Here is a 27,065-nt window from a genome sequence, read left to right as displayed (position 1 = left end):
GCACTGTGAAGATACAGGGTATCCTTACAAGTCCTAAATTAGGAAACTCCCTCTCAGAGTGCGCTGGGGTGCCTGGACACATGGCCCAGATCTGTGCCAGCAATATATTAATCCACCTCTGTGCATGATTCTGGAAGGGATTTTAACAACAGAAAGGGTCTGGCTTTCATGTAGAAGCCAAGCTTGCAGTGGTGACTGGAATTAGTTTCCTCTAACATGAGGATAACTCCAGAGTAGGAAACACTTGAGTGATTGGGCATACCTTCTCTGGACTTGCCTCCTGACTCCTGGGCATCCTGTACCCCATCCACTTGGATGCAGCAGACACAGAAACAGTGAGAAATGCTGGGACAAAATGTATTTGGTGAAGGCAAGTCCCCTGGTGTTTTACTGTTTAAAAGAGACCTCCCAACTACTGTTTCATGCATAATTGTGCAATTGGTAATATCCTGCCAAAGAAAGGCTTAGATCATCTCGTCTGCAAAGCATTTTCCACCTCCAAATAAACATTCTGCATGAGTGCAAGTTGCAGGTCTTCCACCATAATGTGCCCCAGGCTGGATTTTGCATACTGCCTGCAAGCAAGGCAGCCGACCTGAATCTGGACAGCAGAAGGATTCAAGAGTCAAACTCAGGATGCTAGACCAGAAATATATTTTTTTATTCTTAATATCATGTGAGCAGCAGCACAATTCCAAAATGAAAAATAATTCTGTTTCATATTTCTTTACACAGAGAGACAGACAGACAGATCCACCCACATCAGCAGCAGCAGCAGCAACAACAGTGAGACCGCTCAGCGAGGCACTGAGACAGGCACACACCACAGGGGTGGCGGGGCCTGGCTCTGAGGAAGGCTTTTCCCCCTTCTTCCTCCCTTGCCAGCCCATGCTCCTTCTAGGGGAGGGGTTAACCTGGGCTGACCCATCGCTTTGGTTTTCCCCAGTCACTTTCTATAGAGCTTGCAGTCACGTTTGGTGAGGTCTGGGGGAATGGTGTGAAGGATCCCGTGACACACCCAAAGGACATGAGCTCGTGCTTAACTCTAAGCAGCCACACAATCCTACAAATCTGCTCCATGGTCAGGAAAAGGGAATTCATAATGTCTTTTGGTGAAGGGTGTGACTGGGTAGATCCTCAGAGTCTTTTTCTCTGAGTGATCTCGAGGCCAAGCTGTATGGAGCTCTGAGTAACCTGGTCTAGTGGAAGGCTCCCTGCCCATGGCAGGGGGCTGGAACCCAAACTATTCTGTTATTATGTGACCTTGCTCAAGGCAACTCTACAAACCTAACCAGCCTTGTGCACAATGCTTGAGGGATACCTTAAGACAAAACTGAAAGCATGGGAAAAATCCAAGACAACTCAGGAAAAAACCAGGAATACTGAAGGGCTGCAGGAAATCCCAACAATATCAGAGATTACAGCAGGGGCTGTGGGCGCCTCTCTAGCCCACAGGAAGCTGATGGGTGATAGAGACCAAATGTTTCCTGATATGAGAGAGTGGCTGAAAAGAGACTCAAGGATTCACTGCTTCTATTAATGGGACTGTTATGGGAAACAGCAATAATCTATACCAAGGCAACACCAGAACATCAGCTGCTTCAATGGGAAAACTGTGTTTTGAAAGGGTCTATCCAGTGACTTGAAATAAGCTTGTCTTTAGAAAAGGAATACCATCTAGTGGCCCAAAAAGGCAATAAGGATGTGCAATGGCAATTAGAGAATCAGATGAATTTAGAAAAAGAGAAGGAAAAACTACAGAATTAAGGAGGGTGATTAACATATATAGTGTAGTGGTTCGCCCTGGAGCAAGGGAGAGCTCAAAAGGGACCTGATCATAGTAAATGCAAAGCTAAAATTAGACACTTGAAAAAGCAGATTGGGATGCAAAAATTAAAAATAACTGCTGGAGTTCCAGAAAGCGGTGTAGAGAACTGAATCAGGAGCTATCACAGGAAGATGATTTCAAGGATGATATGGGCAAATGGGAAAAGAAGTTGAGAATAGCAGTCTATTCCCCAAAGACTCCAAATGCTGTCCCAGGGTAGATAGGTATGGCAGATCAAGCTGTTGTAGCTGTTAAAATGAAAAAAAAAATTACCCCAAGGCAGGTAGCTGCAGATATGAAGGCACTGAAGGAAGCACAACAGTAGAGAAACTGCTTATATTTAGAATTAAATGGGGATTAAGTGGTAAATTGATTAGAGTGTGTGCTCCACCAGCTTTTATCCATTGTACATCAGGCACCTCCTTGATAAACCTTTAATCTTGCCACCATGGGCATTTAATCAAGTTGCCCAGCAGGATGGTAAGACAAGGATCCAGTTGGCACAATCACTACCAGTCCATAAGCTTGAGGAAGATGGAGAGTCTTTAGTAAACTGACAGGGGCCTGCTTGAATGTCCTGGACTTGAGCAGCAGGACATGATACCATGTACCAACCAACCCCTCCCAGCAGAGCACAGATAGCTCCAGGGTCCCTGGCAGCCCTGAGGCTGAGTCAGGCTCCTTGGACAGAGGATGAATTAGGAGAGGTAGTGGCACAAATGCACCCCCACGATTCACACTAAGCTTCCATACGGCAAAATGCAGGGGAGGAAACAATTAACAGAGTTGCTTTCACATTAAGAGACAAACAAGATACTTTTACTTGCATCCCACAGGGCTGAGCACCTGCCCTGCTGCACATGCTCGTATGAGCAAAAGGTTTGAGTGATGTTTGTGGGGAACAAAGAAAAGAGATAGCCTTATGTGATGATATTTGGGGAACCTCAGGTACAGAAGAAGAGGTACAAGAGAGATGCAGCTGAGCTTTAAAATTAATAGACCAAACAGTGTTTAATGTCAACTTGAATATGGCACAATTAAAACAACCCCAAGTTAAATGCCTGGACTCTGAAACTGGTGAAACAAGAAGATGGATAAATGATAGAAAGGTTAAGCTTTCTGTGAAATAAATACTCCCACTAATCAATCCCAACTGTGAAGAGTGCTGGGAGAATTTAATTTCTTATGGCAGCATATCTATAGCTGTGCTAGTATCTTATGGCAGTGTATCCATCTTTGCTAATAGCAGCAGAGCGTTATGGAAATGACAGGAAAGGAATCAGGGAGGGAGCTGGAGCAAAGACCAAGACAGTGCTTTATCTGACATGAAAGAAGCTGCTTGAAAAGCTTCTGCACTCAAATTCTCAGTTAAGGGAAAGTTATTCATAACAAGAATTTCAACACGAGCTGATACTGTGGGAGCAGTGCTGTTACAGAGAAATAGAGGAGGAAAACGGATACCAGTAGCCTATGAGTCCTCTCCAGTGGCTGGACCAAAATTTCCTTGGCCATGAGAAAACTTGGTTAGAGGCAGTCTGGGCTGTGATGGAGTTTGAGGCTTTCCCCCTTGATAGTGCAGTTGTACCCCAGTCTGCTCCTACTCTGCTCTTACACACAAAGGGAAGAAATGGATATTAATGTGGATATCCTTTGAATGAAAATCAGGAATGAACCAAAGGTATTGCGCACTCATGGGAATGCTACATTTGATCAAAGAGGAAAAATAACCCAAGACACTCCTATCAGTGGAATGAGGGAACAAATAGTGGGCAAATTAGAGAAAGGATCATGCCAAGGAACTTACAGGCTGTGAGTAGACGACAAACCTTTCTACCAACATCTCTCTACAGACAGCTACTATCTGGTAGTAGAACAAAATACTGATTGCATAATGGGGAGAAGAACAATGGCAAGCACATGGTGGGACACCTATGAAGAAAACGGGAGTTCTATTTTACAAGCTTAGAGGGACAGTGGGAATAAAATATATGTAAAGGATGTTAAAGTAATGTGAAGACTACAAGCAATACTGAGAAGTAATTTAGTGAGCAAGTAGATAAATTAACTCAAACTTTGTTTACTGCAGTCCCAATCAGGTGTCAGCTAAAAGAAAGATGAGATGAATAGTGTGGCCAGTTGAATAAGAGCATTCTACACTTCTTTATGGAGCTCATTATGAACTAAGCAATTGTCTAAGGTAATTGTCATAATGAGCTACATAAAAAAGCATAGGGTAGTCTGGAAAGAGTGCAAAGAGTTTATACTCGGCCTCAAATGAAGTAAGAAACATAGGACATAAAAAAGAAAACTGCATAAGGTGTGCAAAAGTGGGTTAGTAAAAGAAAGCTGCCAACTCTACTGCATTGGCTAAACTAAAGACTGTGACAAATACTGCCAAGGGATCACCCCAATAAACTGTCACAAATCAGTATCTGTTTGCCACTATAAATACCTTTCCTGGGTAGGCTGAGGTTCTTCCACCTAAAGGGACTACAACTGCTGGAAATGTAACAATGCTGTTACAGAAACTTGTTCAGAGGTGTGGAACGGCACCTGAGACAGGAGAAGGTGAACAGAAGAGAGGGTTGGGAAGGGGGAGGTTTTAAGTGAAGAATTTGAGTCTTAATAACTAGCCTGGGGATTAAGCAAGGCCTGTATAAACCCTACCACCTGTAATCACCCAGAATGAAAATGAGTAGAAAGAAATGAGTTGCACTATTAAAAATAATCTAAAGACAATTGTAGGACTATATATATCCAAATTATAGGATATTAAAATATCCAAAAATAAGATTATTATATCCAATATCCAAAATTATGGGTTAAAAAGGTAACCTTGCTATCAGTAGCTTTAAAAGCAGTGATAGATTAGGGATTGGTTTACAAGTCCACCATATTTTGTTTAGATAACCTATCTCTTAGTGGCCCTATGTCCAAGAGCCTAAAATATTATGGCAAGATAAAGAAGAAAGCAATGCTCTGGTAGAAGAAGCAACACAAGAAAAATGTGTAAAATGAGAGAGCAAGGATCCAATTCCTGTATGTCTTATGAAATAAGGAGCCAAGTAATGTATTTGAAAACAGATAAAAAGTAACAAGACTTAGAGACAAAGTGAAAGGGGACTAATTAAGTTACTAATAAGATAAATCCTCTAAGATCTTAAATAGGTGAGGGTAATAGTAAATATAAAAAGGTTCATGTTTTCAGATGTCTCCATAAGGGGCCAAAAAATTCTGGAATTTGTCATGAATTTGTGAAGAACAGAGACACTGAAAGTGGCCCAAAGAGGCACCTCTGGCACCTGTGTAGCCCTGGTCCCTGCACTCAGAGCCTGCCCCAGCTCAGCCTCGTGTCCCAAAAGCAAGGGAGTGCAGCCCTCCTGGTGCTCACCTTCCCCCAGCTGCAGCACATCTGTTTGTGTGCTTGCATACTCATGGGGCTGGACTATGCTGCAAGTTTTGCTTATTTGCTATTTTTGCAGGACAGCAGAATTTACTACAGCTCCTCAAAAAAGCAGCAGCTGACAGAGTCAAGGAGCAGCAATGCAAACTCCAAGGCAAGGCAGAGGAGTTGAGGTCTCCTGCAGTTGCAAGGATTTCTAAATTGGCTTAGATCACTCCATATTAATGAGTTTGGTCTTTTTACAAATTGCATTAATTTTAGATATTTAAGAAGGCAGATAATGACTGTGAAGTGCTTTGGAGACCTAGAGATTATCATCTTCAGACCTTTAAGGTTCTGGAGAGCAAATGTCTCCACAGAGAGAATACCTGCCTGGTCCTGATCAGGAGCCTGGCATTGCTGCAGAGTTTGGAGCATCCTTGCTGCTTTCATGGGCAGCAAGCCAGGAACTGGACACTACCAAAGGAGAGGAGAAACAGCAACCTGAAGACCATCAAAGTGGCACTGCTCTTGTTAACAAGATCATAACCCATGCATTAACTATACAGACAAAATTGTTATAGCTTGCCTGTTTGTTTTCTCCTTTTTGTTGTTGTTGTTTGGGGTTTTTTTGGTGGGTTTTTTTTTTTTTTTAGTCTGTTTTACTGAAGTCACCAGTAAGATTTTCATGGCTAGATACTAAACTATGGCCCAGCCTGCCTTAGTCTTTAGCTTGCTCCAGCTACTTAATCTAATAGTAATATCTGAAGAACCCAAATGAAAAATTGTTACAGCTCTTAAGGGAGCCTTGAGAGTTACAGCTCATGATCTGGATCCACCCAGATTGGGAAATCATAGCTGCAGCTTTGGAAAAAGGGCTCTAAAATGACAATAACTGAATTAACTCAGTAGTTTTATCGGTTTACAGAAAAATCCAAAGAGGAGAAACAGCTTGAGGAAAAGCAGCTAGCCCTGGTGTCAAACTGCTGATTTCAGTAATGGCCTTTTAAGCAATTTAGGAGGAATTTAGGAGGAAGGGTCAAATAAGAAAAGAAACAGAAAGGAGAGATTGAAGCAGGCAGGAGACTGAGTGCCATCAGTAGCTAAGGAGTTAAAATTTGAGAGAACTGGGGTTAAAGCACATATATGTGGAGGTCTGAAATGGGATAAAGAGTAATAGATTGTAAACTATTATGACTGAGCCACAGTAGGAGTAACACTGGAGAACAATGTTAGCCGTGTTAATAGCCAAAACTTCACTGCCAAGTCTTGCAGTTCTTTAAAGAGGAAATTATAAAAATCATATATTGTGGATAAGGACGGCAAAAACCGACACAGAAACGTTATAAATGGTCATGCAAACAACTCTGTGTATTCTCCCCTTCACTGTCCCCCACAGCTGTTTAGCAGCCTCCACACATCCCAAGCCCAGCTCTGATACTGCACAGCTGCATAACCTTGGGCCAAACTTCTGAGCAAACCGCTAAGTTATGAGACAGTCTGCAAGAAGATAAGAAGGGCAAAAGCAGGGGGAGGAAAACCAAGAGCTTTGGGTCAGATCAAGCCATTAATATCTACACTGAAAACTGCATGAAACTGGGTTTGAGCATCCAAACCAGATGTTTACCTTCCTTGGAAAAGGCCAGCAATAGCATTAGTCACTCACCTGAGCTACATCAGGTGATAGTAATATTAGGATAACTAAGAACAAGACTCATAGAGTTGCTTTGGGGATAAAAAAAAAAAAAAGGGCAGATTAAATTTTTCTGTCAAATTGCAGTTAAAAAAAAATTATTGCTTCTCTTTTTTTCTTTTTGAATACAGTAGATTTTCTCCTCTTCCTTGCACCCAGGAGCCTAGCATACAGCTCTTGACTTCAACTTTTTAGCCTGGCCATGCTTTTTGTATCTGCTAAGCCTCTTCCAGCAGTCAATAGAGAAGCTACCCAAAAAGCCAGCAGGCCTTGGGTGCGTCCTGCTGCCCTCCTCCGAGCTGGCCCTACATACAAACGTGGGAAGCTGTTGGGGTCGCGTGGTGACAGGCAGCAGTGCCAATGTTTGGAGCAGACAGGTAGGAATGATCAGCTGGGAACCAGGAGAGGGCAGGGCAGGACTCTGGGGGCTGGGAGGGGACAGAAAGGGCTCAGTTCTTGTATTAACTGATAACATTGAGCGCGTTAATCAGCGAGTGAAGCTCATCCCTCACGCTCTCCAGGGAGTGGCAGATCATCTGAGGGCTGTCCAGGAGCTCGATGCTGTGGGTGTAGGGCTCGTACTTCACCGAGAAGGGCCGCTTGATGTGCGCCGCGTAGCTCCTGCAAGGGAAGGTGCACAAGGATGGCTACAGGGCAGGGGCCCTGAGTCTCCCTCCTACTCATCACCATTTACCCAGGAAGATCAGCACAGGTTAATGCCTCCTTTAGGCAGAGTTTCCACCTTTCCAGCCCCACTGCAGCAGTAGTTGAGATCCCTTCTGTTTGTCAAGGACCACCATGAGTTTGACTGTGGCTCTCTGTGGGCTGTACCAAACAGGAGGGCACATCAAACTGGTCACCTCCATGGCCATTGCCAGGCATTCCCTGCTGCAATTCCCTTTTCAAAAAAGGCCAAGGAGATTTAGAAGCTAATTGCAGGGAAAGCCTCTGGTATTATTGTAGTATATTACTAAATCCTTTCTGACATGCATTTATTGATTAATCTCTGCTTGGGGAGGGGGGAACTAGCTGTGTGCTTATTAAGGATAGACTTGACAGGCAGTGGCTCAGACCTGAGCTAGAGGATGAGAATAGTGTCACCAGAGCCTTGTGCTTCAGCAAAGCTGCACTGCTGTACCCAAAGCCAAATTCAGCCTGAATCTCGGCGATGAGCTTGACTCTACCTGATATCTCTCAAGAGCAAGATCTTGTTGCTGTTTTTCTAATGGAGAAGCATGTGGTCAAGTGAAAGCTAATCAAGGGTAGGGCTTCCCCAAAGTTGCCCACATTCACTTCCAGCACTGAGATTGGTATACTTGACAAGGCAGGGCTTTTTCATTTGGGGGTTGTATGGTTGTATGACTATGGAGCTGAAAATCTATAGTTAGGTGCTTGTGGCTGCAGTCTCACGCTGGAAAGGCTTGGGAACATGAGGGGACAAACAGCGCTAACAACAGGCACGCTCCTGTCCTCTGCCGAGGCTTCACCCTTTCGCTCCTGGATTGCTTAGCTTAGGCTACCCTCTTGTGGCTACCGCGGGGCTGCTCCGGCGCGGCGCTCGGGAAAGCGCAGCCCTTTCCCAGATGGAGACAGATGTTCCTCCAGCTGGTACTTCATGGCTAGGCCGGAACTGGAGGGATCTGGAGGAAAACACAGCACAGAGGGCCAAGGGGAAACACGGTGCAAGGCACAGGCTGGCACTGGCAGGGAGCTGCCATGCCGTTGCATGAAAACAACGAAAAAAAGCATAAACAAAGGAGGTTCGTGCATACTCACATTGTCCTCCTCCTAAAAGATGTGGTTCCTCTCAGTTCTGCCAGGCAAAGTCCTGCTCACTCTTTTGTTAATGTCAGCAGTCACAGTGATGGCTCGTAGCACAGCCTCTAATGGCTAGAAACCTGCCCTCCAAAATGGGTGTGCTCACTTGACACCTTTTGAGACAACTAGATACATCACGGCTGCTTGGAAGGGCACTGGGGGAGTGTGTCCTTTCTGAGAAAAGAGGTTTTTCCCTAGGAGTAACACTGATAGTCAGGCCTGTGGTGGCAGCTGCCAGTAATGCAAAAGGGACGATGCTTTAATGTTTTCACCTTACAGAGCAGCATCTGTGTGGTCTCTGAGCTCCTTAAAGAGGATAATTTACAGTGCTTGTCACAGTCAAGACCCTCTAGCCTAATCTTGGCTGTGTATATGGTGTATTCTCCCTTTTTAAATGCAAGGAAATGACTCATTAGGCAGCAGTTGAGTTTTTTTTAAAGCAGCCTGTGTGTGTGTGTGTGTGTGTGTGTGTGTGTGTGTGTGTGTGTGTGTGTGTGTGAGCATGGGCTCCCCCGTGCTTGCTTTTGAGCAGCTGGACTCCAGGTTGTATGAACAGTGCAAGTGAGAGTAATAAAAGCAGAAGTTGAAATATAGCAGTCCTCACCAAGTTATTTATATTAAATACCCCTCTTGTAGGAACTGTTAAGTCTTGTACGTCATGTTTGTCTCATCCTGTCTCTTTCCTAAGTGAGGATAAAAGTGGTATAGGCAAAGTCTTCCTCTGTCAATCAAAGCAGTCCAAGGACTGAGCTTTCCTCCTGTGGGCAATTCTGGGTATGACCAAGAAAATGCTCTTCTGAACAGATGTCTGTGGGTAGAGCTGACCCTTACCATCCTGTTTTCAGTCCCATGGGATTGGGAAACCCAGTTACCATGGTGGGATGGTATCTGGGGCCCAGTAACACTAACAGTAATGCTAACAAGCCTAGTGGCAGAAGCCAATTTTTTCCCCTGGATAGATTTATTCATGTCAAGCATGTTCCCTGTAGGATCTGGAGAACTGCTTTACTTTGGAAGACCTGACCAAAGTTTTCAGAGCACTTCTGAGAACTCAGACTGAAAGCAGCCAAAATGTCAAGCCCTATTTCAATATAACACCCTCATCTCCTATTGTTTGGGTCTCTCTCATTGCCCAGTCCTACCTCAATTTATTTTTGGCATCACTGAAGCTCTCAGACACAAAATAAACAGGCTGGTAGTTCTGGTCCTGGTAGGGCTGAACAGCTGCAGCATCAGGGTCAAAGTCCCTCACCTCTGGTTCATCTGACAAGGAGTGCTGTGAACATGGCAGAAAAAATCCAGCGTGAGACTAAGGGGAGTGGAGACCACACATGGGGTAGGCAAAGGTGGAGAACAGACTGGAGGAAGTCATTGTGCAGAAGCAGGAGGTGTTTTTCTCCACAGGGTCTAGAGCAGAGGCAGGTTATAGTGGGACTTACAATGAGCTCCCCATAGGAAGAAAGGAGCCCGGCTCCGTAGGCTTTGACTATTCCATTCTGTCTGCAGAGCCCAAACTCCACTGTAAACCAGTAAAGCTGTGAAAAGAAAACGAAAAATTCCTGAGGGACACAGCTCCTCGTCCTAATCTCCCTGTCACTTCTGAGCCCTTACACCATGGCCAGGCTCTGGGGTTGTTTAAAGGAACAGGCACCTGCCTCTTTGTCCCCTCTCTACACTTTGGTTTCAGAGAAAAGTGCTAAACTAAGTTGCTGCTACACCAGGACAGAGTCTGTGTTCCTAGGCTTGTTCCATCTGCTGTGAGATGCTGCTGTTTGGTGTCCTTGGAGCAGGACAGGTCACCTTGCTGAGGGAGAGCCAAAGGAAGCAGATGTCATTTAATCCCATCCCAAAGAGTCCCAGCAGTGCTGTTGCTGGAAATCCGATGCTTGGTGATACTACTGGTGCCTGAGAAAACTGGGTTAATGTGCAAGTGAGCTCTGCTGTTTAACTGATCTCTGCTCTGCACAGTCATCATGAAAAGAGCATGGGGCAGCTTGGGTGGGAGCTCTGAGCCTGCAAATCTTGGAATACCAAGCTGGACCAGTCCCCTTGATACCACAGAAGCACTGCTGGAGGTGTTGTGTCCTCATCCAGCAAAGGGGAAATCTTACCGTTGCTAGTTTCTCAATTTCTTCATCAGTTGCTCCCAGAGACGCCAGCCCAATGTCCTAGGAAGAGAAGGGAAGGAGCAAACATCGGGACTGAGGGCCTTAGACATTGATTGCTCTGTTTTATTGGCTCAAGACCATACATATTGCTGCCCTGCAGTGCCAGGCATCTGCTGGGACTTCATCGTGATCAGACTAAAACCACTTTGTTGCAGAGTCAGTATTTAGGGTCTTGGTCCATCACAGAACTCATGGCTAATAAGAGGAAGAAAGGTTTAGGTGGCAACACCAGGGTTTGGATTCCCACCTCTCAGGGGGAGAAAGCAGATACCACCTTACCTGAGAGAACTGGGCAAATGTCTTGTCAGCCAGCATCGGGACATGCCCCAGCAGCTCGTGACAGCAATCCCTGCCGAGGGGAGGGGGAAAGGAGGCAAACACAGTCAGCAGCAGCAGAGTGCGTCTGCTGGGGGAAGAGGGCGATGTCCGGCCGGCTGGGGCTCTGCGGAGGGAGGCCACGGGCGATACTCACGGCTCGGGGGAGTGCATGGGCGAGGAGGCGTGGCGGATGTACTGCGTGCACTGGAAGACGCGGAAGGCCAGGCTGGCCAGGAAGTCCCGTGCCGAGAGCAGGCCAGCCACGGGCCGCAGCTGGAAGCCAGTCCTCTCTGAAACAGCACACACCCGCTGTGCAGGGCGCTCGGCCCACAGGCTGCCCCCAGCACTGGGGGCTACACAGCCCAATCCATCTGCTCCTCCTGGGAACAGCCCCTGCTCTTCAGGTGCTCAGCGGGATCGTTTACCATGGGCTTGCCCTTCAGCCACAGCCCACTGTGTCTGGCTGCAGGCCCCACCACCTCGGCTCTACCTCTGTCCTCTGTGAGCAATGCCCAAGGCACCAGCTCTCCTCCTAAATCTCGGCTCACTCACTACTCCTTTGGGTTCAGACCCTGAACCTGGGTGCCCCGGGCTCGTACTCACCTTTCAGGAAGCGGGACACCTCCTCCAGCTGAGGGATGTTGTTCTCATTGTAGCCACAGAATTTCTCCAGTAGACTGAAAGCCTCAAGGTACTCCTTGCAGGCATGGGTGGGGTACAAGCTCTTCAGGGTGCTGTACACCTCCTTCCTTCAGGAGGAGAGGTGGCAGACATTCAGTGGTTAATGTGTCCAGTCCCCTCCTGCGCTCTGGCTATGCACCATCAGGGACTCATGTCTTTAGGCTCCGTGTCCTTTTGCCTTTCTCCACCTAAGTCTATGTCTCTGCACATTGATAGAGGTATGTAAACACACAGACACACATTCAAATGAACCTGCAAAGGCAGCACAGGTCTGTGTCTGCACAGACCTATTTCTGACTTGGAGGTCAGAAGACTGTATGAAAGGTATTAGCTGGAATTAAAATATTCCCAGTAGGTTAACTCCTGAAGCTGCACTGTGAAGACAGTCAATAGAACCTGATGACCTTGTTCAGAAGCCTGTGTACTCAGCTCATATGAGCTGGCCTTGTTTTCAGAAACACTCCTGCACAACACTCCTGGAAAAAATCACGTTCAAAGGGAGTGCTTTCCTAACTGAGGCCTGTGAGGTACCACACGGACATTCACCATGGGCCTCACACTTCTTCCTGCAGCTGTGATAACTGCTCTTTGTTTGGAGGCTGCTACTGAGTCAGGACCCTTAGAGAAGTGGGGCTCCAAATTATCCACCTTGCTCTGTGGGGAAGCTCCTTTGGAGGAAACTCCTGGAGGCTGCACCATGAAAGTGTTTTTCATAACAAGTCATTAAGTAGGATGCTCGTGCTCCTGACACATTTTTCAAGAGGTCATGCCCTAAATGTTTGGGTTCTGATTCCCAGCCTCTAGTGGTGAAGCAGTACTAGTGAAATCAGCACTAATCATGAAATCAGCACTCACCAGGTAGCTGTTTCCTCCGCCGTGTACTCCACGTGAGGGATCGGGTCCCCGCTGCAAGGCAAAGGCACCATTACTGAGCAGAGCCCCAGCCAGGCCCATCTTCCCCAGGAGAGGAAGCACTCTGGAGAAGCTCTGCATGATGTTCTTAAATCTTCTTTAAAAACCAAACAAGGGGGTGACAGGAAAAACAAAGCCTTAGTACTGGGTCATTTGTACAGGTGCAACAAATACATAGATGCAAAGAAAAGCATGAGTCTAGTCAGAGATTGTGAATGAACAAGGGATGAGCAAGAGTTTAGCAGGTGTAATATTTACCAGGGGGGAAAAAATGGTTTTCTCTGAAAAAGAAATTTTAAAACTTTGTGTGTGAAAATAAATTCATTTCTTATGTCTGAGCTTCAGGGAGCTGATGGCTCCAAGAATGAACTGGTGGCTGGGAAATAAAAGCAGCTAATAAGGAAAACTAAATGCATTTGACCTGCAGAAAAATATATTGTCAATAAGGTTAAGGATGGCAGGAAAAGAAAATTTCAACATTGATGTAAATGGGCATTGATGAAATGACAATTTTGCTTTTTCTCATCATAGTTAACAATTGTATTTCTTAAGTCTTTATTTTCTGTGTTTGGACAAATGAGATATTCATATATTGTAAAGCACAGTTCCTGAAGGGATGCCTGAAGGGATGCTACACAGTGGCTCATAAATGTTAACCTGTAGGTGAGATGTTAGAGAAGACCTCTTAAATTGGTGCCTCATCTTAGGACAGTATTTAACCCTGTGTCACTTGGGACTCTTCCTCTGGCACTGTGACTTTCTGTGTGTTTAGTATTTGAATAGGATAAAACCATCAGTGTTCATATCCTGGGCTTCAAATTGGCAAGGTACATGAGAACCAGAGCAGAAGCCCTTGCTGGGATCACACCAGTTGCAGGGGTAGCTCAAACAAGTGACCCATATAATTTCTGTAGACTGCTTTCAGCACTTAAAGTCCTGCTCAGAGACAGAATGCTAAGGTGAAAGGCAGTGTCACTGAATAGGATCTAGGGAATATTTTACAAACCTAACTGAATATCAGACTCTGTCTGATGTTGTAGTGAACATGCTGAGTGCTATCACTGTATGTATCAGAATAGAAGTATTAAGTAAGAGTACAAGGCATAGTCTTAAATCTATATAAGACAATTACTGGAACATTACTGGAATCTATTTAATTTAGCAGAGTTAGGAGGCGAATCATTTAGCCTATAAATACCCTCAAAGCAAAAAAAGAAAAAAATCTGATTGCAGTATTTTACCTAGTAGATGAAAGGCATGTGTGATCCATTGGGTAAAAGCTAAAGCTATCAAAGTCCAGCTTAGAAATAAAACCCACATTTTTTCACGACCAGGATAATGAACCTTTGGAACAAATTTTCTGGGCATGGGTATCTTTTTCAGTACTTGAAACACTGAAGTCAAAACTAGATGCCATTCTAAAGAGAATTTCCAAATGAAGTTTGAGGTCTGATGGATATATATCTGGCTTTTGTTATGCAGGAGGTTTATTCTTACTATACCCTTACCAATGTATGAATTAATGACAACAGATATTTTTTAATTTAAGAGAGACTGGAATGCAATGAGAGAAGGGAGACACAAAAGGAGCTGGAAAGGCTGAATAGGGAGACAAAACATAAAGGAAGAGAAGTGTCATACAGGTGACATACAATGACTTCCCAATAGGTTCACTGACATGTCATTATCCCCACATGAATGTTAGGAAGGAGACTTACTGCTTATAGTGAAAAGCAATCTCTGCTATTGATTTCCTTCTCTGCCGATATACTGGGTCAGAGTAGCCCTGTGGTGACAAACAGGAATAGAGACACAGAACTTTTAATCAGTCACTAAAGTTTCTCACCCAGAAAAATTCATCACTGGCTGTAGAGACATCTCTCAAGGTGGCAGTCACACCCCAGTCCCCTGATCAGCTGCACTGATGGGTGTTCTCAGCTCCCTGCTTCCGTGGGACAGCTCAGGAGTTCAGTGTGACAGGGTGCACTCAGAGTGACTCACCGGGTGATCCAGATCCAAGTCAGGGTCAAACTTGGTGACCAAATGGTGGCACTTGTCCAGTTCGCAGATTTTCCTGGGAAACCAGTGAACTATGGGGAGAGAGAAAGTGACAGTCTGTCTGTGCAAGGGAAGATCCCCTAAAGAGAAGGGCTCTGAGGCTGAATAAGATACACCTGATCTGGTGTACCAAATGCACACATACAACATGGCACAGCTACTTCCAGGCAGTAGTTTCACAATCTCAGTGCTCCTTTCCTAGAGTCATGTCTAATGCCATGATCTGCATTTCATTACTTCCTTGCCCATCTCTCAGCAGAATATTTTGTGGCAAAATTGAAGAAGAAGGTGAAAATTAGATTTTACTGAATGATTCACATTAAAAAACACCCAGAGATCCTGCTGGTCATAGTTCTCTAGGGATAGTCTCCTCCAATATTTTTCTACAATAATCATCCTATCTTCAGAACAGGATGGCACAGGAAGTGTCTTGTAGATTAGTGCTGAATCTGAACAGAGGTCACACATAGGTAGGAAACTACTTTGCATTTATAAAATAAAAGGCTGGAGTAGGGATGGAGAACTAATGAGGAGAGGTGTGAGCAAAGCATGAAATTCAACCTCCTATTTCAATTTTTTTCAATCTTTTACCAGAAGAATGAGCTATGAACAGTGGAGTCTGTTGAGAAAAGGACAAGGAGGGAAAATACTTTCAGGATTCAGGTATCCCAGAGGCAGTCCCTTCTGGTTTGCTCAAATTCAGTGCACAGCAGCCCTTTCCCTTTACTGGGAATAACAAAGCCTCCACCGTGTTTCTACAGGGAGAGCTCAGCCCCTCAGCACAAGTGAAAGTGTTTGTAAGTTCCTTACATTTGTCTTCCTTAGTGGTCCTCACATCTTCTGCTACCCTCTTGATGGAGCTAATGAAAGTATTGAGGTCAGAGCTGTGGACTTCACAGCGCACAAAGTATTCCAGCTCAGCGATCCCTTCACGGGCCTTTCGGCTAAGCCTGGTCTCCAGGTGGTGAATTTTAGCTTCAAATGTCTTTTGAGACACGGAAAGGAAGAAAAAAACCAAAACATTAAGCAACATTTGAAACACCCCCTGCTACTACCCATATGGACACAGAATTATAGAACAGTTTGGGTTGGAAGGGACCTTAAACATCATTCTCATTCCAACCTCCCTGCTATGGACAGGGACAGCTTTCACAGACCAGGTTGCTCAGAGCTCTCTCCAACCCGACTTTTAACACTCCCAGGCATCTACAGCTCTGGGCAACCTATTTCAGTGCCTCATCACTCTCACAGTAAACAATTTTTTCCTACTATCTGACCTAAACCTACTGTCTTTCAGTTTGAATCCATCCCCCCTGCCCTGACACTACGTGCTTTTATAAAAGTCCCTCTCCATCTTTCCCCTAGACCCCCTTCAGTTATTACAGGGCTGCAATTATGTCACCAATAAGCCTTCTCTTTTCCAGGATGAACAATCCCAGTCTGGGACTGATTCCTTCTTGTTTTCTTCAAGCCTCCCACCTCCCTCCCGTATAAGCACCCTTACCCATTAATTCCACATTTTCTCCTTTTGCACAAACACCGAGGCCGTTCAATAACAACCAACAGAAGACTTCCACATGGCAAAGAAGACCAATTGATGCGGCAGAGCGCCACGTTACATTTTCCCACCCCAGCCACTCCCGAGGCGTGTGTTGGTGGGGGCTGTGGCGGGTGGGGTGCTGGCCTGGCGGGGCCCCGCAGGTCCGGCGGGGTCCCAGGGGTCTGGCAGAGTCCAGCAGGTCCGGCGGGGTCCCGCGGGGTCCCGCAGGTCCGGCGCGGGCCGGCGGCGCGGCGCTGGCCGTGGTGCTGAACGCCAGGGCTGCCGCGGCTCGTCCGCACCAGCGCTGGTCTGGGTTCACACCAGCACCGATGTCATTTGGGCTCGCTGTAGGAACTGGCCTCCCCCATGGAACAAGGAGGCAAAATGATGTCTGCAGTCTCGCAGAGGGCCCTGGTAGATTTGTGGGTATTTTCTTTAGCTCAGTGAAAACTGGCAGTACAAGCCCAAGGCACTAGGCAATGACCCAACCTTCCCAAAGTTCCTGCAGGACCTTTGATAGAGGAAGGGACATGATTTCTTTTGTTAATCAGAGGCAAAAAGATGAGAAGGAACAGACGTGATGCCACAGGTAAATTAAATTTACCTGTGTTTTTTAATGTACCTACCAACTTCACTATTACATTGTCCCCTCAACAATCGATACCTTTGCATTAATCTGACAGCTGTGATTGCATTACCTATGCTTCAGCTGCATGTAACACATACAGAAGAGTGAAACCAGCTTCCCTGCAGCTTGGTTCATGATGAGGTAAATGTCATTATGCCCGTCTGCTTTCATATCTTGTACCTGCATTGCCAGAGGGATCTGGGAAATGAATCTTCCTCTGCTGGGACTTGACATGCGTGTCTTTTTATTATATTTAAAGCTCTCTCTGTGACAAGCTCAAAGAGCTTTTTTGCTCCAGGAAGAAACAAACAATATTTGAACATAAACTGCCACAGCTTCTTGCTTGATGTTTTAAAAATTGTTTAAATTACAGAGTTTAAATGCAATATAACATAAACTCTTTGAAGTAAAAGAGCTTACACAACTGTTTCATACCCACTGAGCAGCCTGTTGAATGTTACACTGGTGGATTTGTCATGCTTTATCTGGCACCTGTGTGTTCTGAGGAGACCCCAGTCATCTCAACACATGGGTTTTGTATGAAAATTTGTAATAAAGGTTCTTTCAGTCTGGAGACAAGAACCATACATTGCCCAGAAAACAGCTTTTCTCTCAACAGTTCTTGTAGAGGAATTGTAATTGCTGAAGATCTAAATGTTTTTCATAAGATTATCAGAGGTAATCTAAATGGGCAATGAATAGCTAGAATGCCCTACAATTTCAAGGAAATACTTATCCCCCAAACACACTTTTTGTATGTTTACAGTTTTTAAGTAGCAGGTTTTCTGTATAGTGTACAAAGCCTCAAACAACCTGCTGTGACTGGACATGTTCTGAGCAGGAGGTTGGACCTGAGACCTCCAGAGGCCCCTTGCAAGCCACGTGACTGATTAATGGGAACAAATTGTCCTCTCCTCTCACTGCTGAAGTCAATGAAATTAAACTACCATAAATAAAATGCATCTCAGAACCTCAGTTTGCAAAACACTTTTGAATCATTCTGGATGAAAACACACTACATGAATGCAAGCTGTCATGCTTGGATTACTGTTCAAATAGGCAGCACTTATCTCAGTCTTTCCATTCATGGCAGTGAGATCCTATATAATGCAACATTACATTGCTGGCTAGGGGGAAAAAGCTTGGTTACCAGTTTTCCTTGGAATTAAAGGCATAGACAGGATGCTTCTCTTGGGGAACCAACAGAACCTTTAACATGTGAATCAGAATAGAGCAGGTAATTTTGAAATCAATATGCCAGTTTTACACCCAGGGCAAAGTTGTTTCTGTAACTATTTGACTGAGGACCAGTGTGGTAACAACCCACAAGTGAGGTGAGTTTGGTCTGTGGACAGGCAGGGCACACAGCTTGCTTTGAATGTGGGATCAGAGCCTGTGCCTGAAGTTGAAGTGCTGAGCAGTGGGGAGGGCTGTCAGAGTACACTGCAAACCATAAGGTGTGGACTTGAGTGTGAAACAAAATAATTAAGCAAAATTTAGGACAGAGCTTAACAGCACTGCAAGACGAGATACGCCTCCTTGTTACTGATGGCAAGTGAGAACACACTGGGCCACGAGCAGAGCATGACTTCAGAGATACCAGACAATTAATGTGATAATTTCAAGTAGGCAGACCTAGTCTGAGGCTTCTTTATTACACTCAAGGTGACGCTTCTCACAGCCCAGTCGTGAAACCTGGAGTGTGTTCCTTGAGTACCAAGGTACTCACCTCAAATACCTTAAGGACACGGGACAGTGGTGAAGTCTTGGCTCCCTTGAGCATGAAGAAGAGGTTCAGCATGGCTCTCCCATCCTTCTCCTCGAATACAATGGTCTCTGTGGACTCTGCAGCATCAGTGGCTGCAGCCGCAGCCTCTCTCTCCTTCCTGGCATCCTCAATGAGGCTTTGGCGTCTTCCAATGAACCTTGGAGACTGAAGGCAGTACAGAAATAAATAACACTGCTCACAGAGTGGAGGAGATCAGAGGCTTTCCCAGTAGCTGGATGAGATGTGACTGGTATGTGTCAGCAGAGGAAGCAGGGAAAGCCTGGACTGACTTGCCTGGCTTTGTAGAAGAAGATCTGCTCATGAGGACTGAGGTTTTAGAATTGAACTTTCAGAAATGTGAATCTTTGGTAAAAAAAAACAAAACTGTGTAAAATATCTTTTTAGCATAACTGGAGAGTGGGCTTCTCCTCTCACCTCCCCTAGCAACAGTTCTCAATATCTTCTGAAAAAAACCAAAACCCACAAAAACCTTACGTGGTTTTCAGGTGTCTGATGAACTGGAGAGACATCAGATAAACCTGAGGTCATCTGAGAAAAGATACTTTGTGAGGGACAGGTGAAGCCCACAGCTGTGGCCTGGCCAGGAAACAGGAACTGTTTGCAGGTGTATTAGCAGGGCAGCTTAGCAAAACTGCTCCCAGGATCCAATGTGACATTTACTTTTGACATTAAGTGGATGCTTATCCATTGAAGTGTAATTGAAACCACAACCATATACCCCAGAAAATAAATTCCTCCCACTTATCTGTAGATTCATTTTGTCTGAACAAACTCCTGCAGATTTCTGTTACTTGGAATTGAACCTAAAATGCAACTCTGTGCCTGAGGTCATGTCAGGACACCTGTTTATACTTATAGTGAACTACAAACTATTTCAATCACTGCTGTTTCTTTTGTTGTACAAATAGCTCATATACCAACTTATTTGTTCTTGGTCTTTTTACAACCAGTTTTCTATTCAGAGGCAATGCATCTGGTTCTAGTTTTCTGTGTTCAAGACCCAAACCAGATGACAAACCTCTAGAGCTTGCTAAAAGAAACCTGGCACAGCACTGAAGAAGGACACAGAGTGGGACTGGCTGTAGTTTCCCCTGTGATTACAGTGAAAATATTTAGAACATGCTAACTAAGCAGTGCTTTCCCTACCTCATGAAAATTAAGAGTGTTTTCCTTTTAACAAGACAGCCTGACTGATTAGTAAGTTTATTTTCTCTCTGATTTTCAAAGCCCACTATCAGTAACTCATGTTTCCTGTGAGAATCCTCTTGGATGCTTTAGCGGTGTAAAGCTGACACTTTAAATACAGCCTCAAAAACTCAGCAGCACATCGAGGCAGCAGCCCACACACCTCTATCTGCTCCTGTTTCAGTAAAGATACCCCTCCAAAATGACATTTCCAGATCCCCCCCTTTATTCCTCAGGGCACAGAAAAACACCTTATAACAAATACGTGCATGCTGCTGCTTGTCTGAATTGGTGGCATTCATGCCCAAAGAGAGCAGACATCTCACAAGTGACCTCAGTAACTTTAAAAATCTTGTCAGCATGTGCTCAGCTTTAAGTGTGTTTTCCACCAGTGCAGTGTTTTAAGCTAAGCTGGTGTTTACTTTGAAGTGCCTGCAATAAGCAGGGCAAACTGTGCCCTGTGGCAGCCACAGAAAATGAGCTCCACAGCCATCCCAAGCCAGGCAGTGCTTTACCCAAGGGTGCCTTGTCACTCTGTGCCCCAAGGTGCAGCAGGATTTTACTTCTGGGTAGGAGAAGGGTAGAGAAGGGAAATTAGACCCCCATATTGAGGATCTAAACCAGACTGAAATCCAGCTGGGTGGGTTTAAAATACCAGGGTTGGGTGACCGGAAAGCTGCACCAGGAGAAGCAGACTCAACCAATCCCACACATCTGCTGGAGCTGGGTGGCCCCTGGCAGGCAGGAGTGGGGGCTTTGGTTTCTGTTCATAGCTGCATGATGGCATAGTTTAAGTGGGTAAATTGGGGAAAAAAAAATCAAATCAAAACAAAAAAAGGCTGAATTTTCCTTGGGAGAAGAGGGCTGGGAGGAATCTGCCTGCCTGCTGCCTCCTCTGCCAGCTGAGGCTGCCTGGCTGTGTGTTCCCCACCTCACTGTCCTCAAATCTGCCTCTCACATTTATGCTCATTGGGCTATTTTCTCCTTTTGCTGGAAATTAGGATTGTGGGATATATAATAACCAAACTGATCTCTTGATAAATGCCTTTCTTTCTTCCAAAGGCACCATTATATGATATTTCTGAATTGTCTTGCAGACTCCCTCCCTGAGTGCATATCTGGCTACAGTGAGAACTGTAATTTGATTTTGCAAAGCATTTATTTGCCTAACCAGGCCTGACTCATTCACCTCTTCTGAAGGTTAGTTTGCACCTCTTATGAAGGGTTTGTTCATTTTTCCTTCCTCGAATTTGCTGCAAGTCAGTGTGCCCAGCCTGCATATTGTTATTAAAAATTCTGTGTTCTGAGCTATTTTGTTCCTTCCCCCCCCCGCCCCCAGCTCATTATTTGCTGCAATCAGGAAGGATTGTAAAGCCTGGGGACATTAATGTCCCACCCCTGCTTTCCTGGGTGCTTTTTGCTGCTTTTTTGGCACCAATATCTGTCTCCTGCTTGGCTCTGTAACCAGACTGCCCCAGGTACAGTCCCAGGGTCTCTTGCAAAAACTATTAGCAGCAGAAAAACTTAATACATAACCAAATATTTTTCCATGGAATTTGATGTTTGGCTGCCCAGCTGACATGTAAAATACCTGCTGCTGTAGAGGACTTCTGGGATTGCAAAGGTCTGGATTTTCCCACCAGTTTGCAGCTTCCCTGGCAAGGGAACACCTGAGAGCTGCTGGAGGTGATGTGATGGTGGGTGATGGCTGTGGGGCAGATCACCCACGGTCACAGTGACAACACAAGGGCCAGGGACGTGCCATGTCATGTACAAATGCAGAGTCATGCCTCTTGCCTGGTAGAGGGCAGGGTTGTGGAGATCTCCTGTGTTAGGTGAGAGCAAAGAGAAAAGCTTTCCATGCATCCAGCTCTCAGAGCGATTGCCACAGGGCAAAGTTTTAATTTTATTTGTTTTCCCTTTTCTGAAAATTTTCATTCAAAAACAATCACAGGCTAAGGAGGAGCCACTCACCCCAAACAGGTTGCCTCACTCTTGTCAGCCCACTTGTTGAACATGAACTCCCCTGGCCCCTATGTTCAGTGGTCCATTTTTTCATAAAACACAGAGCAGCACCCCAGAGGGTGCAATAACCAAACACTCTTCACTTCTCCAGACACTGAGCATCTCAAATATGGATTTTGCAAGTTGCCTGGAAAATATCAGGTTTTCAAGGGCCACTCGAGTGTTCATTATTTTGTGGAATGAAAAGGACTGCATGAGAGGGAAGCCTTCCCTGATTTCCATTTATTAGAGAAAGCAAGCTTACCTCCTTGTTTTCTAAATGTTTCCCTTCTTTTCCAGCAAACTCCACTGTCCAAAACACCCTTCTGCCAATGTAGTGGTTGATTTTTAGTGAGGCAGAGCATTGCACAGGGCTAAGAGGAGAGTGGGTGAAAAAGGCAGCAGGTATAAGGGAGAGAAATGGGGAGATCTAAAAGTGACCTGCTGGAGTCACAGTGCAGACATCTGCCAAGCATATCTGCTACATCACCCATCTCTATTCCTAAGGTCCTCTCCTGGTGCACCCATTGCCACTGGCTGCTCTGGCTCCTGCATTGTCACCTACTGCCTATCTACATCTTTGCCCCACAGGAATGTCCAGTATTGGGAGTCTTCAAGCTCATCCTGCCTGGTATGGCTTCGAAGTTAAGAGCTGAAATGTCCCTGTCCCTACAGCAAGTCTGATGGGTTGGCCAGGTTTGGCTTTCTAAAGACACTTGACATTTCTCTCCTTTCCCTGACACATTCAGACCTGGTGTTTGCAGGAGCTTTCCCTGGGCTAAACACAGGGCTGAGAACACATCAAGGAGGACTGGGAACAGAAATGGGGGAAGGATGTTCTGGGACATAAACTGGATACAGCAGCCATGAACAAACAAGTTAAACTGCCTGTGCCTTGTGTGCTGTCTGAAATGACAGCCCCACTTTTTTTATTATGCTAAAACAGGTGAAATCTCTGCAGTTTAATGCCTTGAAACCTCGAAATCATTATGATCTTCTAATTGCCTTTCACAGGGGTATTCCTTGCTATCCTTACCTTAGCTCTGTGGGTTGTTCACCTTACTTTTTGTTGAGGTGGTTTCATTATTTCAAGTTTTCACCCCCTTAAATGTTTTCATTTCACATGTATCAGTATGTAGACAGAACTGTTGGAGTAATTTCCCTTTGCCAGCCTGGAGCCCAGACGTGCCCATGTCGGGGAAGTCCCACAAACAAAGTGTTGGTCCATCTATCCTTGCCTGCCTCTGCCTATAGCTATGGAAGAGTCTGTGGATTTTGGAGGGGGAGGGAAAGAAGTGAGGTAGGGTTGTCTTACCATGATGGCCTCGGCTTGCTTGGAGTCCAGCTCCGACACCGCCCTGCGGAAGCCTTTGGCTGCAGAGGTGGAGATGTTCGGGGTTGGCATCTTTGCTCTTCCACAAGCTCTGCTGTCTGCTTTCCAGCTCCTTGCCAGCTTTTTATAGGGCAGGGCTGACGTCAAAGACTCTTTCAAATCTTCTCTTCCCCTGCCACCTCCCCATCACCACCTCCCTCCTTTCTCCCCCTCGGGCTGAGAGGAGGAGGGGATATGAAGGAGAGAAACGTGTCTGTCCCATTAAATCTAATCGCTACAAAGATTGCAGACACCCTGCCTTCACAGACCAGACAATCCCCCACCTGTTTGCCTGCATCCAAAAGATTTCTTCTCTAATTTACCCCTTCTCTCCTTTCCCCCTCCCCCTCACTTCTGGATGGAGTTCATTCTCATTACATGTTTCAGTCCGGCACATTTGCTTCCCCAGCTTGGGAGTTGCATGAAAGGATTTTGATCTGTGAAAGGATGAAATGAAAGGAAGGCAGAGATTTAGCCCTCTCCAGCCTTTTTCCCCCCTTGTTTGCCTTGTCATGGAGGCAGTAAAGTAATAGGAAAATAACACTGATTCCCGCAAGGCAGCTGCGGGACTGGATGCCGTTCTCATGTGAGCACCTCCCGGCACCCGGCTCCTGACAACTCTGTGTCAGAATAGAGAACACAGCTGTGCCTTCCAGGGCTCCCCCACCACCTCAGAGCTTCATTTGGCCATGTCACTCTGAAAGCAGGAGGGCAGAATCTGACTCCTCAGAAATGAAAAAGGCTGTAGAGGAAATAACCTGGAAAAACCCTCGCAGTCCTGCCTTCCTAAGTGCTTTGCTCCTCTTGCAGTAATTCCGAAGGGACCAAATGCCTGAGTGCAGCTGGGGCTGACAGTGTGTGAGGGGTCAGACCCATGCGAGGGTCTCTGCTTTGTTGTGAGTAAAACTGGCATTTTTCTCTGATTAGATTTGCAGCAGCTGTCCCACCCAAACAAGTGCTGCAAGAATGCATGGCCGTGCTTTGTGTGAGCCACCTCCATCCTGGTGACAGGCCACTGACTGGCACAAATCCCTGTGGCGGGGAAGCTGGTGGCCTTTCACCAGCTGACTGCCCGAGAGCTCACCTGCAGCCTTGCTGACCACAGCACTGACATCTGGTAGGGTTGGTGGCTCATCCTGCACTCAGCAGGACAGCTGAGTTCATCCCAGCCTGCTGATGACTTCTGCAGTGCCAAAAGCTCTGGAGTAACCACAACGCATTGACATCCTTGAGGATGCAAAGTTGTTGATGTTTACCAAACACCAGGGAGCAGGCAGCGTGACCAACACTGCCTGCCCCACCACGGCAGCTGGGGAAGTTCATTGTTGGGAGTTGAAGCTGAAGTAAGCAGTTGGCAGAAGCTAAAGATTGGTGCAGTATGAGACAAAATGGATTTTAAGTCATGTGGAGTATCTTCTCTTATTGCAGGTGCTGAGGGCACTTGGCTGGTCAGTACAGTAAAAACCAGAGGAAGGAGTTAAGCAGCCATCGTGGCTCATCTATCCCCAGCCTCTGTGTCCTCACGTGTGGTATCACCTCACACACTGAGAACAGCCCTTGCTTTTGCTTTAATTTCATCCCTAATCCCCTCTGAGTCTCCTAAACTGTCTATTTGCTCTCTGCTAAACCCTGGATGCTCAAAACACAAGATAAGACCCCACCAAACCGGCAGAGGGTAATGCTGCCTGGTGTTGCAAGGTTTTCTCAGAAAATATTTGGGAGCAGGTTCCAAGGCACTCCACTGCCCAGAAGGCAGTCAAGGAGCAGCACTGCAGGCTCAGCCACCTCCTGTCTGCTGGGGTGGCTTTGAGGACCCTCCTGTTGGGGGATTCAAATTAACACAATGCTATGGTTGATTTATTTTTATGTCCCTGGCTGAGGTGAGCCATGGTTGTTGGATAGGCTGGGATGCCAGGAACAGGGCTCTGAAGATTGTAAGGAAGAAAAGAACCCACTTCAAAAGAGGCCTCAAAAATAATGCTCAGGTGTCTTTTGTGGGAGGCACCAGTGAAGAGGCCTCAGTGGGGATTCTGTAACAGCATTAATGCCAGTAAAGGGGGCATAGAAAGAGGGCAGAGGGCACAGCTCTTCCCCACAATATAGGATGAAGCTGCAAAGGTATTTAGGATGAAAAGCCATAGTTACACTAGGTAGTCAAGAAATATTTAGTTAAAACTATTCAGAGACTTTGCTAGAGTAATACCTGTTAAAAAGAAGCATTGTCAATGAAGGGTCTTGCCAGGACTGGGCCAGCTTCACTGGGATTTCATTTGGAAAGGAAATAGGGACTTGGGTAGGATGAGACTTACAATAATTGCATTTGAATGTTTTTACCAAATCAAAGTTTTAACTGTGGATGAATTATTCTGGCTTGCACCTTTAAAACAGCATGTAGAATATGGAATTACAACATTTTTCATTTGAGGTTTTCAGTTCAATTTAAGAACAAAGACAAAATTTAAATTAATTGATTAATTTAATCCCTTTTCCTTCATGCTGTTTTCTTACCTTAAAATCAGAAAAAGAAATCATTTTGCTAGACTTCTTATTTTTGGAAACTGACTTAGTTTAACGGTCTCTTTTGAGAAGTATTTGCCAGTGATGATAAACCTAAAATCAGCCATCACAGCAAGCTCCAGTTATCCAAATCTGTAATAAATTTGCTAAGAGGATAACCTTAAAATGTCAGTTCATGTAAAGAATTGAGAAAATTGGAAAAATAGTAAATATGGGAACAGAATAAGCCACTCAGCCTTCCTGCAGGCTGTAACCTATTCAGAGATTACATATGAAAGCTCTTCTGACAAGCAGAGGCTTTAAAATGTGCTGATAACATCAAACAAGTTCTCAAGATTATTGTATGACTAGGTGGAATTTCTCTGAATATATTTTCTCTTTTCCTTTTGTCTTGTGGCATGTTGTTACTTCCCTTGTGAAATCCACTAGTTTATTCAAGATCATCAGTCCTTCTCCTTGGCTATCTCATCCCAAAGCCCTTGATTTTTATTCCCTTGTCTTGCTACTGTTGGCAAATTAGGCATGCAGCTCTCTTCTTCTTCAAACCCTGCTAATCTGCTTGCCCCATCCCTGTCTGGTGATGAGTCCTGCATTGTATGGAAATGCTGTCCAGCATGGAGCCAAAGTTCTGCTTTCCATGCAACCAAGGGGAAAACGTGCAGATTGCCGTGAGGGGACTGCCATGGTAGGAATTTCACACTCTGATAGGAGTGAAAAATCAGGGTGGTTCTCCTGTCCTGGAGGAGCTGACAGAGAGGGAAGCTGGCAGGAAGCATGTGGCAGCAGGTTCTCCTTTTGGGCAGCAAGGTGGGTCGATGTCCTTCAGAGCAATTATCAGCACGGCTGCAAAAGGATTTTACTTTTTCCCAGAGAGTCCAGTGCAAGGCTGTTCAACACATTTCCCACCTGTGTCCTTTCAGGAAAATTCCCATCTTTTTGGAAGCCAGCCACATCTTAGAATTTTTCATCTCTCAGTGTGTCTACATCTCCCTAAACCACCTGCCTGGGTCCATGTTTAAGTTCTGCTGATATCAGACATGACTTTTAGGGGGGTGTAAGCCTATTTGGTTAAACCAAGACAGGGTTTGTCTCAGCTTTTATCACGTTTGACTAATTACCAGATTTGCTAATAGGGAAGGGGAGCCTTTAGGAAGCTTTACAAAGGAAATACA

General features: G+C 45.4%; 1 protein-coding gene across 1 annotated transcript; it reads right to left on the bottom strand.

The window, feature by feature from the left end:
* Window positions 1–637: 637 nt before the first annotated feature.
* On the bottom strand, window positions 638–23,409 carry TH (tyrosine hydroxylase). The gene is made up of 13 exons (XM_036384225.2): window positions 23,320–23,409; window positions 18,756–18,959; window positions 15,669–15,843; window positions 14,802–14,890; window positions 14,519–14,586; window positions 12,744–12,794; window positions 11,811–11,956; window positions 11,362–11,497; window positions 11,169–11,238; window positions 10,833–10,889; window positions 10,161–10,256; window positions 9,864–9,997; window positions 638–7,524 (listed from the first exon to the last, which is right to left on the bottom strand). The coding sequence occupies exons 1-13, from the start codon at window positions 23,407–23,409 to the stop codon at window positions 7,365–7,367; spliced, it is 1,476 nt and encodes a 491-aa protein (XP_036240118.1). The 3' UTR covers window positions 638–7,364.
* Between the last annotated feature and the right edge of the window lie 3,656 nt (window positions 23,410–27,065).

Source organism: Molothrus ater, chromosome 6 (genome assembly GCF_012460135.2).
Source record: "Molothrus ater isolate BHLD 08-10-18 breed brown headed cowbird chromosome 6, BPBGC_Mater_1.1, whole genome shotgun sequence".
Lineage (NCBI taxonomy): Eukaryota > Metazoa > Chordata > Aves > Passeriformes > Icteridae > Molothrus > Molothrus ater.
The sequence above is the reverse complement of the archived record's forward strand: the minus strand, read 5'-3'. Positions and strand labels throughout refer to the sequence as shown.

Excerpts from the sequence above, each read along its gene's own strand:
- TH (XM_036384225.2), bottom strand. The coding sequence starts at position 23,409 with ATGCCAACCCCGAACATCTCCACCTCTGCAGCCAAAGGCTTCCGCAGG. Across the intron at positions 14,587-14,801 it reads ACTTGGATCTGGATCACCCG|GGCTACTCTGACCCAGTATA; the intron begins GTGAGTCACTCT and ends TTGTCACCACAG. Across the intron at positions 11,957-12,743 it reads GCGGAGGAAACAGCTACCTG|GAAGGAGGTGTACAGCACCC; the intron begins GTGAGTGCTGAT and ends CTCCTCCTGAAG.